The 18,074-nt window shown below is 40.9% G+C and overlaps 1 protein-coding gene across 3 annotated transcripts in view; it reads left to right on the top strand.

Annotated features, from left to right (window-relative positions):
- Rbl1 (RB transcriptional corepressor like 1) overlaps positions 1-18,074 on the top strand; it is a 58,997-nt gene that overhangs the window by 33,286 nt on the left and 7,637 nt on the right. For 2 of the 3 annotated variants that reach the window (XM_052724731.1, XM_052724729.1), the window contains exons 15-20: positions 5,511-5,774; positions 7,262-7,473; positions 8,922-9,098; positions 10,924-10,995; positions 11,794-11,872; positions 16,138-16,286. In XM_052724731.1, coding sequence (XP_052580691.1) covers positions 5,511-5,774; positions 7,262-7,473; positions 8,922-9,098; positions 10,924-10,995; positions 11,794-11,872; positions 16,138-16,286 — 953 coding nt within the window. The remainder of the gene's footprint in view (positions 1-5,510; positions 5,775-7,261; positions 7,474-8,921; positions 9,099-10,923; positions 10,996-11,793; positions 11,873-16,137; positions 16,287-18,074) is intronic. The other variant, XM_052724732.1, reaches the window with a different exon arrangement.

The raw sequence follows: 18,074 nt of genomic DNA, 5'->3' as shown, positions 1-18,074 counted from the left end.
GGTGGTGCACACCTTTAATCCCAATCCTCAGGAGGCAGAGCCAGGCGGATCTCTGTGAGTTCTAGGCCCACCTGGTCTACAGAGTGAGATCCGGGACAGGCACCAAAACTACACAGAGAAACCCTGTCTCAAGAAAACCAAAAAAAAAAAAAAGCACTTCTGGGCTGGGCCTGGTGATGCATGCCTTTGATCCCAACATTCTAGAGGCAGAGGCAGGCAGATCTCTGTGAGTTCAAAGTCATCCTGGTCTACATAGTGAGTTCCAGGACACCCAGGGATATAGAAAAAGACCCTGTCTTGAGGGAGTTGGGAGGAAAGGAGAAAGGAAAAGGTTTTCTTGACCAGCAAGATTGCCCAATGGGTATTGGATCTAGTCACTGATTCTGGTAACCTGAGTGTGATTTCCCCAGGACCCACATGCTGGAGGGAGAGAGCTAACTCCTTCAGATTGTCCTCTGACCTCTGTGCACCGTGGTCTGCTGTTCTTCTCCTAACTAAATAAATTAAAATATAATTTTAAAAAAAAGTCCTCTACTACTGAACTACATCCCCTAAAAGACCTATCTACACTCTTAAAATTACACCTTTTGAGCCTTAGTAATGGGAAGATTGTAGTGCAGTCTTGTTTTTCTTACCGCATACTAACTGGCACACTCAGCTTTCTGAATTATGTAGCTCTTGGTTTTTAGTTTGTTTTATTTTTGAGAAAGCTTCTCTATGTATCCCAGGCTGGCCTCAGACTTATGCTCCTCTGTCCTCAGCCTCCTGAGTGCTAGAATTACAGCTGTGTGCTTTGCATTCTTAACATAGTTGAAAAAAACGTTGGCTGTTGTACTGCTACTTTGCAAATACTGGAAAAACTGTGATAGACACTCAATTTAATGAATATACAAATAATAGCTGATCTATCTACACTTTTTAAAAAGTGACAGTTTGCCAGGGCAAAAATAAAGATGCTCTGTTATAGATGACATGGGAAGGCAGCAAGCATCATCTAGCTTACTCTTTGTACGTTTTTATTTTGTTTTGGGGTGCTGGGGATCAAACTGTGAGCCTCAAGCTATGCTAAGCAAGTGCTCTGGTAAGAAATGGTATCTCAGGAATCTGCAGACTCTTGTGAGTCACGGGAGCTAGAGTTGTTTAGTAAGGGCTAAAGAAGGCAGAGCTGCTTTTATAACATCCAGAATCATTGAAAGATTTTCATTAGCCACAGCTGCTTCCCCAACCGTCTCACTAATACACAGTGCCTCCACATCATTGCCAGAGTAATTTTTATTACCTATGTTTTAAAAGTGGATTGACTAATTACCTACTGAGTGTAAAATAGGTAACTGAGATGCCCTCACTTTAAAAATTCAGTGGTAGAATGCTTACCTAACATTCACAAAACATAAAAAGAGCACATTGTATACTTGGGAAATTGGCTTAGCAAAGTGGTAAAAAGTTCTGGACAGCAATGTAGGATTGAATGGATCTTAGAAATAGTTGACTTGAGCTGGGTGTGGTGTGTTGGTGCTTTATCACAGTACTCAGTACCTCTGGGAAGGTGGATCCCTGTGAGTTCAAGGTCAACCTGGTCTGTTCTACAGTGAGTTCCCAGACATCCATGGCTACATTGTAAGACCCTGCCTCAAGAACAAAACCCAGAAATAATAACGCAAACAATATTAGGTCCGGCCTATATTGTTTGCTCCCAGGGTCCGCGGAAGAGTCTACCAACCAGCTGAGGATTCTAATCTGAGGGATATTCAGTGAATCTAAGCACACTGAGTTCTTTAGTCCATTCACTTTATTCTTCTATGGCGATTCTATCTACACAGTTTCTTTTCTGTTCTCTTACTTAGCTCCTCTCGGTCCCTCCTGCTCTCGGTCCCTCCTGCTCTCGGTCCCTCCTGCTCTCAATCCCTCCTGCTCTCGGTCCCTCCTGCTCTCGGTCCCTTCTGCTGTTCTCTCATTATTCTACCTAGTTCTTTCCATCTCCGTCCTCATCTTTGTTCTTTTCCATCCATCCTCTTCTTCTATTGCTCTCAGAGAAGCAGCATATATACCCCCACACAGTAACTCTTTGGTAAAGCAATGTGAGGCTTGAAGTTTTCAGGGTCTCAGAGAGAGAGGTGATAAGGACCCACTCATAGAGCAATTAATTGTCAACTTCCAATTACAACCCAAAAGGGGAGTGACTAAAGGGGAGTTCTCTGGTAGGGTCAACTAAAGGCTACGATCAATTAGGGAATTTATGTGCTCCAACTATAATCTAGAAATGGCTAGGTAAAATGTTAGGGGTCAGTAAGTCACCAGAAAGTAACTGTCTTTGGTGCCACTTTTCCCGCTCGTCCCGGCTGTAGCTGCTTTCTGATAGGGAGGGGGACATATGCTAGGTGGCTAAGCAACCTATATCAGAGCATGTAGTATTCGGTTAGTAAAAGCACTTTCACTCAGAGGAGAAAATCTTTCATTGCTGAGGAGAAAATCTAGGAATAGCACCTGGCTGAGGAGGAATAAAAACTTAATTTGCACAAGAAAGAAGCTTGGCACCTATCACCTGCCTGGCCTGGAGGCAATCTCCTTGGGTCAGTGGGAAGTAACTGCCTTAACTCAGTATCTAGCAAATGGCTAAAACTTCATCCCAGGAATGTGAGCTGTAAATCTCTTAAGTTAGGGTCTTGTGTAAATAACCCGGGGTGAAGGTAAGGGGTTGAGGATTTAATTGTTATTGGTTCTTTTCTCTCTCTGTGAGTGAGATGAGCTAATGTTTAGCTATGTGCAGTTTTGTCTATGTGCGGTTTTGTCCTTGGAAAAAGGTATCTTTGCTGAAATACTTTTGTCTGGAGAATGGCCCTGGCCAGGTATATGTTAGTGAAAAATAAACACAGCTGGGGACAGTTGTCCAATTACCCCAAATGTATAGGGAAAGTTGTGCCCAAGATTGAGATGCAATCGTGTTATTACATGTACACATAACATGGAGATGCACGGTAAATGGGGAGAATCATAGCTGTTATTGCACAAGAAGTTTACAACAAGAGGCAGCCAGTTCATTCAAAAGGCAGTAATTCCATACAGCCTTGCATGATGGTTTCCTCCAACAGAACCCTTAGTTCTGATAGGTTGACCTTCTGAACTCTAGTTGTCACTGCTGTATACTCTCATGGACTTTTGCAACCAGTGGTTCTCAATAAAATAATGTAACTTGTATTACAGTTTTTTAGAGGCTCACAACTAATAGTTTTCCTGAGTCAAAGTAGACTTTGGACTTGAACTTTTGAACAATGCTGGAACTATTGAGAGTATATTGACTCTTGGAGGACAAAATCCATTTTTTAAAAATTATTTGACATGCATAATTATTAGTGACTCTCTTAGTTAGGTTTCTATTGCTGTGATAAACCACCACCACCAAAAGCAACTTGGGGAAGAAAAGGTTTATTTCAGCTTATAGTTCCACTGTCCATCACTGAGAGAAGTCAGGCAGGAACTCAAATAGGGTAGGAACCTAGAGGCAGGAGCTGATTTAGAGGCCATGGAGGAGTGCTGGCTTGCTCACTGTACTTGGGACATCCAGGGCTACACAGAGAAACTGTCTCAAAAAACCAAAAGAGAGAGAGAGAGAGAGAGAATGTCATCATGTCATCAGAAAGTGCACGCGATCTACAGGAGAGATTGCCCCAGGTTGCTGTAACCAGCTTTTGTCTCATGAGTCTTTGTTATGTTAATATGAAAACTTTATAAAGCTGCTTCCATATTGAAATACAGAATTTGCGATAAATTAAATCTGTGTTCCTAGACCATGATCACTCATATTTGGTTGTAGAATAAAATATCTCTTCTTCCTTTAAAAAGAACGTGTAGTATTGAAACAGTCTGGAGAACCTTCGTTTCCACTGAGGGCAAAGACAGACAGTGCTGTAGATTGTAGCATTGAGGAGGCCTAGTCCCTAACTGTGTGTGTGACAGAAGTTAGCATCATGTGCTCTTCACCTTTTCTCTTGAGGCAGGCTGGCTAGTAAGCTCTGGGATCTGCCTGTCTCTGCCCATCCTCGTTCCCCCTTCACCCTTTGTTAGGGTTACAAACCTGTGTGACCACTCCTGGCTTTTTTATGTGGGTACTGGGGCTCCAAATCCCCAGGTTCTTATGGTTGCATGATGGGCACTTAATTGACTAATCCACCTCAGCAATCTGTAATCCTCACTTTGGTTTTGACCGGAGAAGACCCTCAGATTAAGGCTAAGTCAGCAGTGGCATGGATCACTTTTGCTCATGTTTTCTGATGGACCTATTAAAGATGATCTGTATTTACTAACTCAGAAACCACAGTATGGCCGGAGTTTTCTCCAATCCTGCCCAGCACCACAGACCCCGCAACCACTTATAAAATAATCACTCAGAAACTTATATTAATTAAACTGCTGGGCCATTAGCTCAGGCCTACCGCTGACTAGCTCTTCCACTTAACTCAGCCCATTTCTGTTAATCTATATGTCGCCACGTGTTCCATGGCTTTACCTGTTGCCTTTACATGTTGCTCCCTGGACGGCAGGCTGGCATCTCTCCGACTCTGCCTTCCTGTTCTTCCAATTCTCCTCTCTGCTAGTCCCGCCTATACTTCCTGCCTGGCTGCTGGCCAGTCAGTGTTTTATTTGTCAATAAATCATCCATAGCACTTCCCCTTTTTCTTTTTTTTTTTTCAAAAAGGAAGGTTTTAACTTTAACATAGTAAAATTACATATAAAAAACAATTATCAAGCAAGAATTACAGTTACAATATCTAGTCTATTTGTATTTGGCAAAAATGGCACCCAATTGGGGCGCCAGATATTGGTTTAAATATTAAGGCCACTCCACGTAGTTAAAAGGGAGGTTTATTTTGTGGGGTAACTTACAAGTGAAGGGATAGGTAACAGGGTCTGGGAAAGGTGTAGCACAGTCCAGCGGTTTTCTCTGGAGAACTCTGCTCAGTCTGCCTCCAGTGTCCAGGATACAGGAACCAAGAGAGCCAGCCCATCCGGATCTCGGGTCTTCAGGGTCCTCTCTCAGCTCCGCCTTGTAGGCATGACAGTTACCGAAGCTTCAATGGGGGTGGCACTTCCAGGTCAAAGCTGGAACGGCTACCCACTACACCACAGCACTGCCTTAAACTGCTAGGAGTGTGGGAGTGACAAAACTATGACCTCAAACTGAATTTTGCTTGTACCTACCTTTTTCTTGGGTGCTATTTAATAGGTAATATTGGGAGATATAAGCTAATTCTTAAATTAATGATCATGTCATTTTACCTCTCAGCTTCTCCTTTATTCTTAATATGTTGCTCTGTTGGTATGGACAGAGCTTCAGGAATCCAGAAAGATGAGCTGCCATAACCCTCACACTCTACTGAAATGACGTACATGTCTCTCTCTTCCTCTAGACTTGATATTCCATGAGGATGGAAACCATGTTATTTGCTTCTAGATTCTAAGTGCTTAACATAAGTAAACCTGTTTTTAAACTCTTTTCTTTTTCTCTTTGTTAGATATGCAACCGCTGTCTCCAATTTCTGTCCATGAACGCTACAGCTCCCCTGCTGCAGGGAGTGCTAAGAGGAGACTTTTTGGAGATGACCCACCAAAGGAGATGTTGACAGATAAGATTATAGCAGAAGGAACAAAACTGAAAATTGCTCCTTCGAGTGTTACTGCTGAAAGCTTATCCATTTCCCCTGGGCAAGCTCTGCTGACAATGGCCACAGCCACAGTAATGGGGACAACTGGACAAAAAGTTACAGTTCCTTTGCATGGTAACATCTTCATCTATACTTTATACTTTTGAGTTAGATAAAAATTTAAGAAATGTCTTATTAAATTGGATCACATGATCTAACACTTTTTTAAAGATTTATTTTTATTTTATGTGCATAGAGTTTTGCCTGTATGAATGTCTATGTACCATGTACATGCCTGATGCCCACAGAGACTAGAAGAGGATATCAAATTCCCCTGAACTGGAGTACAGGTGGTTGTGAGCCACAGTGTGGATGCTGGGAACTGAACCTTGGGTCCTCTGCAGGAGCAGTAAATGCTCTTAACCATTGAGCCATCTCTTCAGCCCAGTATTTTATTCTTAAACCACAATTACTTTCTTTTCCTTTAACTGACCCTGTATTTTAGGGCAGTTTAAGATTCACTACAGAATTGAGAGGAGAGCTATTTCTCATACACTTCCTGTCATCATCCCTGCTCTCTCCCACAGCCTCTGAAAGCATCAATATTACACCAGGCCAACATGTTCTTAGAATCAGTGAGCCTACATTGGTGCATCACCACCCAAAGCCCACAGCTTATATTAAGGTTTACCCTTGGTATTTTACATTCTGTGAATTTTGATGATATATAATGACATGTGTCTGCTTTCATAGTAGCATACACAATAGTCTTACTGCCCTAAAGTATTCAGTCCTCCACCTCTTGTTTTGTTTTGAACCTATACTACTTTTTAAATTTTCACATTTTATAAATTTACAACCCTTTTTGTTAGAATTTACTTTATTATCTGAGCTTTATAAATTAGTGTATTAGGGAAGATTTTTTTTTCAAGACATCTTAAGCACACAAAAGAGTAAAATTTGCTTTTTAAAATATTAAAGTAGAACCAGTGAGGTGGCTCATCAGCTAAAGGATCTTTCCTGCAACAACCCAAGTTCAGTGCCCAGAACTCACATGACTCCTGCAGGTTGTCCTCTGACCTCCACACACACATCATGGCACATGCACACACTCCTCCCCATAAATAAAGTACATAAATGATGTTTTTAAAAGTTTTAATTGGCATGTAAAAACATCACAAGCACATACAAAATAGAGGACAAGGTTTTTTTGTTGTCTGTTTGTTTGTTTGTTTGTTTGTTTTTGAGACAGAGCCTCTATACCTGGCTGGCTTTAACTCATCATGCAGCCTGGGCTGGCCTCAAATTCACAGCAATCCTCCTACCTCAGACTCGCAAGTATAGAGATCATAGGCATGAATCATCATACCCTCCTACTCAAAATTGGTTTTTTTAAATAAAATTAAGCATAAAAATATCAAAATTAGACATGGTCTTGTTTCAGAAAGAGAAAAACAAAACCTCATTTCCAACATATAGTTACTATGTTCCAGCTGCCTTCTCTTCTAACATATCCCTATGCTTATTCATACACAGACATGCATACGTATATATAAATTGACAGCTTTACTGGGAACATTCAGCTTGGATCTCAAACTGAGAACTTTTGCTTGTGCATTCAGGTGTTGCCAATGATGCTGGAGAGATCACACTGGTTCCTATTTCCATGAATACAACTCAGGAGTCCAAAGCTGAGAGCCCTGTATCACTGACTGCCCAGTCATTAATTGGTACTTCTCCAAAACAGACCCATCTGACCAAAGCACAAGATGCTCATCTGACCGGAGTAAGCAAACCAAAGAGAACGGGGTCCTTAGCACTGTTTTATAGAAAGGTATGTGTTTCTATAGCCCCTGTGGACTAGGGTACTGAGTATTAAACCAGAGCATTGTATATTCATTTTTATTTTACATTTAAATTATTTTTATGTGTATGGGTGTTTTCCCTGCATGTATATCTGTGCACCATACTTGTGTAGTGCCTCCAGAGGCCAGAAAAGGGGTCAGATCCTTTTGTTAATGGAGTTACAGTTCTGGTTGTTATTAGCTACTATGTGGCTGCTGGGATTTGAACTCCAGTCATTTGGAAGAGCAGTTAGTGCTCTTAACCACTGAGCCATCTCTGGCTTGGATTTTGGTGTCTCTATGCTTATTAATATTAAATGTGGCTTATTGTCAGTCTGTATATCTTTGCATAAATGTCTGTTTAGTTCCTTTGCCTACTTTAATTGGATTTTTGTGATTGTTACAGGAGTCCTTTATTTATTCTGGATATTCTTACAGATTCATGATTTTCAGATATTTTCCCTCATTGCAGGAGTTGTTTTTTCACTCTGTTGATTATATTCTTTGATGCATAAAAATTCACAACTTTTGTGGTGGTGCACGCCTTTAATCCCAGCACTCTGAGGCAGGGCCAAGCAGATCTCTGTGAGTTTGAGGCTAGCCTGGTCTACAGAGAGAGATCCAGGACAGGCACCAAAACTACACAGAGAAACCCTGTCTTGGAAAAAAAAATCGTAACTTTGACAAAAGTTTTTTTCTTTTGAATATGTATATGTGTATATGCACGTGTGGATGTGCATGGGGCCAGAGGTTAATGTTGGATGTCTTCCTCAGTCACTCCCTACCTTATTTTAAAAATATGTTTATTTAGGGGATGAAGAAATGGCTCAGCAGTTAAGAGGACTGGCTGTCCTACCAGAGACCCAGGTTCAATTCCCAGCACCCAGGTAGTGGCTCACAACAGTCTGTAACTCCAGTCCCAGGGCCTCTCTTGTGGCCTCAGGCACCAGGCACACTGTAACCATGGAGCCATCTCTCCAATCCCAGGAGACTTTTTTTTTTAATAGTTTTGCTTCCAAGTTATTTTCAGGCTCAGAAATTCAGATCTTTCCTACCTGGCATATTAAATGTTCCAGCAATTTTACTCCAACCAAAAGAGAATACTCAGGGCTTCTGAACACTTGAAAAGCTTGAAGTCATAATAGTTATGATGCAGGTAGACCTTGTTTTTATTCTTTCTTACTTTACTTGGTGGCATTATAGAGTAAAAAGCATAATCTTTAAAAAAAAACTGCAATTTTTGAAAGAGAATTTTGTTTTCATCTATACTCTCTACCCAGCAGTGAACTACTGCTATAAAACAAAAAAATTTAGATGATTTGATAATTAACAGCCTACCTGTTTTTTTTAACCTTGGCCTATAAGCCCATATTCATGCTAAGACATAAAAACTTGAAAAATGATTTGTTTTATAACAATGTGTTTTCTTCTACCTTAGGTCTATCATTTGGCAAGTGTGCGCTTACGTGATTTATGTTTAAAACTTGATGTTTCAAATGAGTTACGAAGGAAGATCTGGACATGTTTTGAATTCACTTTAGTTCACTGCCCTGATTTAATGAAAGATAGGCATTTGGATCAGCTCCTTCTGTGTGCCTTTTACATCATGGCAAAAGTATGTATAGGATGGGAGAAGGTCTTTGCCCTAGTAGCCTTAACTTGAAGCATCCATAAACAGCTGTTGAACTCGATCCTTAGTTTTCCTTTTGTGCTACAAGCCAGTATTGCTTACCATTATTAATACTTTCAAGCTACTACATTGTCTGGACTTTTCTGTGAGTTTCATAATAATCAGCTTTTCCACTTGATAAGACTACAGTTTGCCTTGGACCAGTGAGATGGCTCAGTGGGGAAAGGTGCTTGCCATACAAGCCTGATGGCCTGAATTTGATTTCTGGTACTCACAGTGGAAGGGAAGAAAGGGAAAACTGACTCCTGAATATTGTCCTCTGACCTTCACACATGTTCTGTGTCAGATATGCTCCTGAGTTCATATACACACCATCATTATCATCATAAATGAAATTCTGAGTTTTTAAAAAAAGAATACACTGGCTTAAAGGAGTTGGGAAATGTGAATAACTCATTTCCACCTCTACTTGTGACATCTCTGATATAAAACTTTAAAGTGAGTATTACATTCAGATGAGTATGGCCCAGAGCTGAAAGTCGCTTGGCTAAAGTTACCCAGTAAAGTGGCAACACAGGCACTCTGCATTCTTAATCTGGTGTAGGATGCCTCTGTTCTTTATTGCCTTTCATTTGTATCATGCTGCTTTGCAAGTAGTTTTTGCTTTTAGTTGCTATACCATGTTTTAGGTCATAAAATAACCTATTTTGCTTGTTTTTTAAAAGTTTGACATATGTGAGAAAAATCATTTATAACTTCTATTTTGACAATATATTGGCCAAACTAGCAATCTTAGCCAATGTATATAATTTTAAAACCTGATTTTTAAGCGTTTGAGGCAAAGGTTATGTTTCCAGACTCTTATGACCTTCCTGTCTAATATCTCTTTAAAATTGATATATAGGAGCTAGAGAGATGGCTCAGTGGATACAAGCACTGGTTGCTTTTCAAGAGGACCTGGGTTCAATTCCCAGCACCCACGTGGCTTTTACTACCTCCTGTAACTCTAGTTCTAGGGGATCTGATATCCTCTTCTGGCTTCCTTGGCCCCCAGACATGCATTTGGAACATAGGCATTCATGCAGACAAATACTCATACATATAAAATAAAAATAATTTTTTAAAAATCTCTATACAAAGTGTTAATAAATGTTTTTAACTAAAATCATTTGTGTTTTTCCAGAAATCTATCAGAATTGAGGCTTTTCTACTTCTAAGTCATCATTATAGAAAATGGGTTCAGTGCTAATGGACAGTGAATCAGGGAAGGATTAATTGAAGCTGATGTTATGATAACAGATTACAGAAGGGATTCCTCTGGGTCACTAATCTGTTTCCTTTCCTTAGGCCTACTGTGACTTCTAAGTATTAGAATTCCTACAAACTGTCTTAAAACATTCAAAATCTAATCCTATAATAACTACTCAGTTCTTTTATGAGTCACTGCAAGACATTTTCTGTCCTATATTAGGTGGTTAAAAAAGTAATAAAGCCAGGGACTGCAGGGAGCTAGCTCCACAGGTCTGCGTTTTCTTCTACTGCTTTTCGTAGAATTCCTTTTCAATACAGTTCCTACCAGTTCTGGTGCTTTTGGATTAATGAAACTGTTAACTGTGTCCCCACAGGCCACAAAGACTGAACTATAAAGGTAGCAAAAATCAGAATTGTATGTGGTTTTCAGTCATGAATTGGCCTGGGGTTAATGGCTTTCTGCAAGACTGCTCTCAATACCAACCTGTAATTGAAGTTTTTGTTCAGAGCCATTTTTCTTTCAAAAGCAGTTGATAAATGTAATTTTTCTTTTCCCTAGGTAACAAAAGAAGAAAGAACTTTTCAAGAAATAATGAAAAGTTATAGGAATCAGCCCCAAGCTAATAGTCATGTGAGTTACATTATTTTTCCTACTGTCCAAAAATAGTTTTTTTTTGTGCCATTTCTTTGCTGACAAGTCATATAAAAAGTAGTTGCTTGATAGTTTTACTGTAGTTTGGATATTCTGGTTAGTGGATGCCTGTAAACTCAAGAAATAGTTTCATTAAAGGACTGTCTAAATAGAAGCCAGAGATCTGACTCTTGGCAGCTCATCCATACCATGCATATATTCTCACAAATTCTGGAGTAACTTCTGTTCATTTTAAGAGGAGAGACATTTTTTTCACTAGAAAACCTAGCAAAAGATACATATAATATTTAATTGTTTTTTGGGTTTTATTTTGTTCTGTTTTTTTGAGACAGTCTCACCTTTTAGCCCTAGCTGACCAGGAACTAACTATATGGACCAGGGTGGACTCAAATTCACAAAGATCTGCCTGCCTTTACCTCCCAAGTACTGGGATTAAAGGTGTGCACCATAACAGTTCACTACTAATAACATTTCTTTCTTTCTTTCCTTTTTTTTTTTTTTTTCTTCTTCTTGAGACAGGGTTTCTCTCTGTGTAGCCCTGGCTGTCCTGGAACTCACTCTGTAGACCAGGTTGGCCTCAAACTCAGAGATTCGCCTGCCTCTGCCTCCTGAGTGCTGGGATTAAAGGCGTACACTACCACTGCCCAGCCAATTTTAAATTTTGATGATAGCCCATATGAGAATTATTTCTTAACTTACTTTATTTTGCTATTATTTGGATTTTGTTTAATTTGTATCCTTTTGTGACTGAGTGATCCTTCCCCCTCTGGCTTGTAGGTATATAGGAGTGTTCTCTTGAAAAGTATTCCAAGAGAAGTTATGGCATACAATGGTGATTGTGAAATGACAGATGATGGTAAGTTATTCAACTTAATATGCTCTACATAATAAATCTTTGACTACATCATACACAGTATGGTAGATATCAGACAACATGGACTCATAATGTAGGAGGAATGAGCAATACAGTCTCACTGTTTTTAAAGATTTGCTTGTGTGTGTGTGTGTGTGTGTGTGTGAGAGAGAGAGAGAGAGAGAGAGAGAGAGAGAGAGAGAGAGAGAGAGAGAGATGAAGAGAGGGAAGGAGAGAAAGAAACTGACTGTAGGTACGTGTGGAGGCCAAAAGAGGGTGTTGGGATCCCCAGAGCTGGTGTTAAAGCTCTGATGTGGATGCTAGGAACCAAACTGACCTCTGCAAGAGTAGTACATTTTTAACTGGTCCATCTCTCCAACTCCCTGCACCCTGCTTTTTTTTATTGTATTGCTAGAGATTAAACCAAAAGCCTTAAGCATGCTAGGCAAGCACTCTAACCACTGCACTACACTCTCAGACCTAAAGGCAATTTTTAAACTGCACAGCTCTGTATCACTCTAGTGTTGGGTTGGTTAGTGTTGATTGTTACCTAGTAAGCCTTCAGGCACGATTCTGGGGGATTGTCCTAAGGAGGTTGATTGCAGTGGGCAAAGAAGAACAGCAGCACCCGTCCCTGAGCTTGGGTCCTAGACTGCATAACACGAGGAAGCTCGATGAGTGTGCACATCCATCATTCTCTGCATCTGACTGGGGATGCAGCGTGACCTGCTGCCTTGACTTCCTGTCATGATGAGCTGTACCCTTGACCATGTGCCAAAACAAAGCTATTCTCCTTACATGCTTTCAGAGTATTGTATCACAGCAGCAGGAAGAGTAACAGAGATAGGTGTACTGGGATTAAACTTTGAAGAACTCAGTCAGCAGTCCTGTTGTGCTAAGTCTTTGTGGCAGCAACACACCTGAGAGAAACCATGTCAAAGAAGGGAAGAAGAAAGAAGACAGGGTTGGCTCAGAGTTCCATGGCCAACTGACTTCATTTTTTCTGGGCTGTCAGGAGGCACTCATCATGGTGGGGAACAGCAGGAAGGAGTCTGACTATAACGGTAAAGGCCCACCTCCAGGGACTTTCTTCCTTTAACTAGGTCCTATCTCCTAAAATTTCCACTGCCTCCCAAAATGATGCCACCAGCTGGGAATCAGATGTAAACCATTTAACAATCTTTCAGAACTTGACTATTTCAGGATTTGGAGACCATATTTACTTCTTTTTACTTAAACATATTATTCCCTAGGCAGTATGAAATACATAAAAGGATAAACCATGTGGAACAGCAAAGGCCCCTGGATTCTTTGCCTGTTCTGTGGAGTTTGTTTGCTTTTGTTTTTTGAGACAAGATTTCTAGCCCAGGCTGATCTCCTTGTGTGTCAGACAATGGCCTTGCAATTCTGACTCTTCCATGTCCTGAGCACTGTGATTAAATGTTTGTGGAACCCTGCAGTTTATGGGGTGCTGAGAACTGAACCCAGGACTCGGAGTATGCTAGACAAGCACTCCATCAACTGAGCTACAGTGTACCCCAAAAATTACTTTTGAAAAAGCATACACAGGGACTGGAGAAATGGCTTAGTGGTCAAGAGTGCGAAATGTTCTTGCAGAGCACCCACGTGACTGTTAACTGTCCCCCAGTCGTCTCGCTGGCCCCTGCCTTCTTCATCTTGAAGCGGCAAGGATCACAGCCTGAGTCTTCTCAATCTGAAGACTAATGACTGTACGAAGGCACCAGATGCAGTTGTTGAGCAGACCCTTAAGAAGCTGGACGTAGATCGCCTTAACACGTGCCCCAAACAGTCCCCATGAGACATAGTACTTGCTTCCCTTACATTCTTTCCTCCAGTGTTCGTATGTCATCTTGGGATGTAGAACTGTGTGTCTACTCATGACCATGGGATGGTTTGCCGCCTTCTTTTCCACTTGCACTTTAAATCCTGAGAAAAATTTCAAACCAAAGATCCATGTTAAAGTATTCATATTGTTTCTATAAAACTGAAATGTATAATTTAATGAAAACATTAAATAATTACAGTTGATTCATGTGATGAGATTGACCTACAACAGCTATTACCAAGTTTCTGAGTTTATTTTCTGTTACTATAACAAGATACCTGAGACTGTATAGTTAAGAAAAAACAGAAATTTGTATCTTTCACTTCTAAAAGTTGAAGAGCTCAAGGTTGAGGGACCATTTCTGGTAAAGGCCTTCTTGTTGATGGGGGAGATTCTGCAAGGTTCTTAAGTTGTGCAGAGTACCACATGGCAAAAGCAGCGTCTCCGACCGCAGAGCCAAGTAGACAGTTTGTTTATTGTATTCTATTTTAAGAACTGTAACCTTGGGGGGTTTGTTTTGTTTTGGTTTTAATTTTTTTAATATGTGTAAATGCCGCACATCTGTGCACCACTTGTATGTATACCCTTGGAGGCCAGAAGAAAGCATCAGATTCCTTGGAACTGGATGGACTGTGAGCCACCTTGTGGGTGCTGGGAACTAAACCCAGGTCCTCTGCAAGAGCAAAAAGTGCTTTTAACCATTGAGCTATCTCTCTAGCCCTTGTCTGTTTGGTTTAAAAATTGTTTTTTTTGAAATTTATATATGTATACAGGTGTCCATGGAGGTCAGAAGAGCACCTTGCCAGAATGTGCAGGCCCTGACTTTAATTCCCAGCACTTTGCTGTGGGAGATGACATCCAAACTGGGTCTGAGACCCTTTTGGAGTTTTCCAGGGGTTACATAGCCCTGAACTATTTTAGTTTTCTGATTTCCCTAAGGCAAAGACATGTTTCAGCTCTGTTGAAAATAACTCATTTTTGACATGCTAAATTTCTTTTACTTGGCAATGGGTTCTTTACTCCTGTAAAGAAACAGGCCTGGCATGATGGCGCACACTTTTACTCCCAGCACTCGGGAAGCAGAGGCTGGTGGATCTCTATGAGCTCTAGGCCAGTCTGGTCTACAGAGCTGGTTCAAGGACAGCCAGGGCTGTTACACAGAGAAGTCCTGTCTGGGGACGGGGGTGAGGGAGTGGGCATAGGGACAGGGATGACAATGGGGGACAACAACAGGTCATTCTTACACAAGTAAGCTGAAGTTTATATACTTTTCCCTAAGCAGTGAGGAGACGAAAGCTCTGCCTGAAGTCACAATCCATTCCTGAGTGACACCAACAAATAGGAAACAAACAGGAAAGCACCATAGGCAAACTTGAGAGTTCCTGTTTACAAGAGAAAACAAGAGTTCTAGAATGTACTGGCCAGTTGGGTGGCTCATGCCTAATTCCCAACACTCTGGAGGCTGGGGCAGGAGAATGGCTGCAAGTTTGAGGTTACCTTCTACTATAGATAAGACTGTCTCAACAAACAACAAACCCTACTACTTACTTGCCTTGCATTTGCAAAAAGATAAACACAATTCTTTTTTTTTTTTTTTGGTGGGGGTTTTCGAGACAGGGTTTCTCTGGGTAGCTTTGGAGCCTTCCCTGGAACTCACTCTATAGCCCAGGCTGGCCTCGAACTTACAGAGATCTCCCTACCTCTGCCTCCCTAGTGCTGGGATTAAAGGCGTGCGCCACCACCGCCCGGCTTGATTTTCTTTTATTTTTTGAGCCATGGTCTCACTCCGCAGCCTTAGCTGGCCTGGAACTCTATGTGCTGCCGTCAGAGGTGTGTGCCATCATGTCTGGCTCATTTTGCTGCTTTCTTAACCTATGAATATATGTCTTGCCTTTTAGAGTCATTCCACCTTCTTCAGACAACCAGTATGAGCATCTGCAGGCCTTCCTGTACTCCGACGTTCGGGGTTTTTCACTGCCACCCATTTGTAGAGTTGCTTAAGACCTAATCAGAGCTGGTTCCCCTTTTATAAAGGCCAGAGGTGACAGAGAGCTCAAAAACTGCCCTTGTGAAATGTGTTTTCTCAACAGTCACTAGAGAGAAGAGCAGCACATTCAGTCGACACAATTCCATTTTTCTAGATTCTGATTGGATTATTTGTTTTAACAAAGTCTCATAGTATATCTCAGGGTGGCTTGGACTCTTGATCCCCTACCTCAGCCCTCCAATTGCTGGGATTACAAGCATGGGCCACTACACTCCCGGTTTGATTTGTAAAGTGCGCAGAAAGATTTTTCTAAAAATACTAATTGCTTTTTATAAGGATTTGTATTTTCTTTTAATTTTGTTAGAAGGAATGTAATCCAAGTCACTAATGTAATATTAAAGAATACCTATCACAATGAAGAATTCTTCTTAACAGACATAGAAGATGCCACAAAGACGCCCAACTGTTGCACTGAACCAGTGAAAGAGGAAAGGGGTGATCTTATCAAATTCTACAATACAATCTATGTAGGAAGAGTGAAGTCATTTGCATTGAAGTATGATTTGTCCAATCAGGACCATATAGTAAGTTTTTTTTAAAATAATTTATTTATTTTATTTGCATTGGTGTTTTGCCTGCATGTACATCTGTGCACTTGTCAGACCTTGGAGTTACAGACAAGTGTAAGCTGCCATGTAGGTACTGGGAACTGAACCCAGGTCCTCTGGAAGAGCAGTCAGTGCTCTTAATTGCTGAGCCATCTCTCCAGCCCCCATATAGTATGTTTTAAGTCTTGCTACTTTCTTCAAAAAATTTTAAAATTTTAATTTAAATATATTTATGTAATTTCCCCCTTATACTTTCAGTCCCTCCAAAGTCACCCCCTCCCCCACACTCTCTCTCAAATTGATGGCCTCTTTTTCTTTGTTATTATAACACATATATTGTTATGCCCAGAGTCTGGACCCCCAAAGACCCTCAAGAGACCAAATCTGATGCAAAAACAAAGAGTCTTTTAGTGTGAGTTAACTTGGGCCTCTCTATCTGTCTCTCACAGCAATGGAGCAAGAGGGACCCCGAGAGCAATGGGGCAGGGTATTTATGGGGGGGGTCTGAGGGTCTATGGGCTCCATAGGAACAAACTCAGGATTGGTGCACCTCCAAGTTGGAGGTGCCTGTCCTTGGCTTAATTGGTCAGTTGCAGCTGCAGGAAAGTTATCTCTTATGGCAGTTGATGTGGTTACTGTATTTTATCTTTATCATGAGCCTGCTAGTTGTAACTTTTAATTGTCCCCTTACCATGTGGGAACATCTGGTGGGGATTTTTTAGCAACTAGGGCTAGGCCCAAGGTCGGAGGCTCTAAGGCACATCTTGTTGTGCCAGGGGCCTCCATCCTGCAGGGTCTTTGCTGCAGCCTCTCATGGCTTCAGAATAGCCAAGGCAGGAGTCTAGGCAAGGGCCTGGGTTCCGTGTGTGTGTGTGTGTGTGTGTGTGTGTGTGTGTGTGTGTGTGTGTGTGTGTGTGTGATTAGGACTCACTATGTAGCTCTAGCTGTTCTGTCCTGGAACTCTATGTAGACCAGGCTGGCTTCTAACTCACAGAGATCCACCTGCCTCTGTCTCCCAAGTGCTGGAATTAAAGGTGCATGTAACCACCGCCCAGACTAGATTTTGTTTCTTATTGCATTCAACTGGTCTAAATCTTTTGATTGGAGAGTTTAGTCCATTTAGTCCATTAATATTCTTAAGTTATTGTTGAGAGTTATGTGTTGATTGCAGTTGTTTTATTGTTTGTTTTTTCTGTTTGTATTCTTAGTTATGCTTTGTATTTTATTAATGACAACCTTGTTTTCTTTCTAGAGTCTCTTGGCTATGCTTCTTCCTCTTTGTAGTCCAAAGTATTGCTTCCAGTATTCTCCTTAGGGTTGTTTTGGTGAACATAAATCATTTATTTATTTACTTATGTATTTATTTAGTGTGTTTTGGTGTTTTGCCTGCATGTATGTCTGTGTGAGGGTGTCAGATCTTGGAGTTATAGACAGCTGTGAACTGCCATTTGGGTGCTGGGAATTGAACCTGGGTCTTCTGGAAGATCAGTGAGTGCTCTTAACTGCTGAGCCATCTCTCCAGCCCCAGAACATAAATATTTTTGGTTTCTTCTTCAACCATGGAAGATAGTTTTGGTAGGTACAGTAATTTGGGTTGTGAGTTTTTTAGACCTTTTGAGTGCATTTCTCCAGGCTCTTCTGGCTTTCAAAGTTTACATTGAGAAATCAGCTATTATTCTGATGAGTTTTCTTTTATATGTAACTTGTATTTTTTCTCTCTCAGCTTTTAGTACTTTTATTTTTTTGTTCTGTGTTCTAACTATG

This window comes from Peromyscus californicus, unplaced genomic scaffold, assembly GCF_007827085.1.
Source record: "Peromyscus californicus insignis strain IS unplaced genomic scaffold, ASM782708v3 Scaffold_7__1_contigs__length_154581171, whole genome shotgun sequence".
NCBI lineage: Eukaryota > Metazoa > Chordata > Mammalia > Rodentia > Cricetidae > Peromyscus > Peromyscus californicus.
Note: the sequence above shows the minus strand (reverse complement) of the source record. Positions and strands in the feature narration are given on the sequence as shown.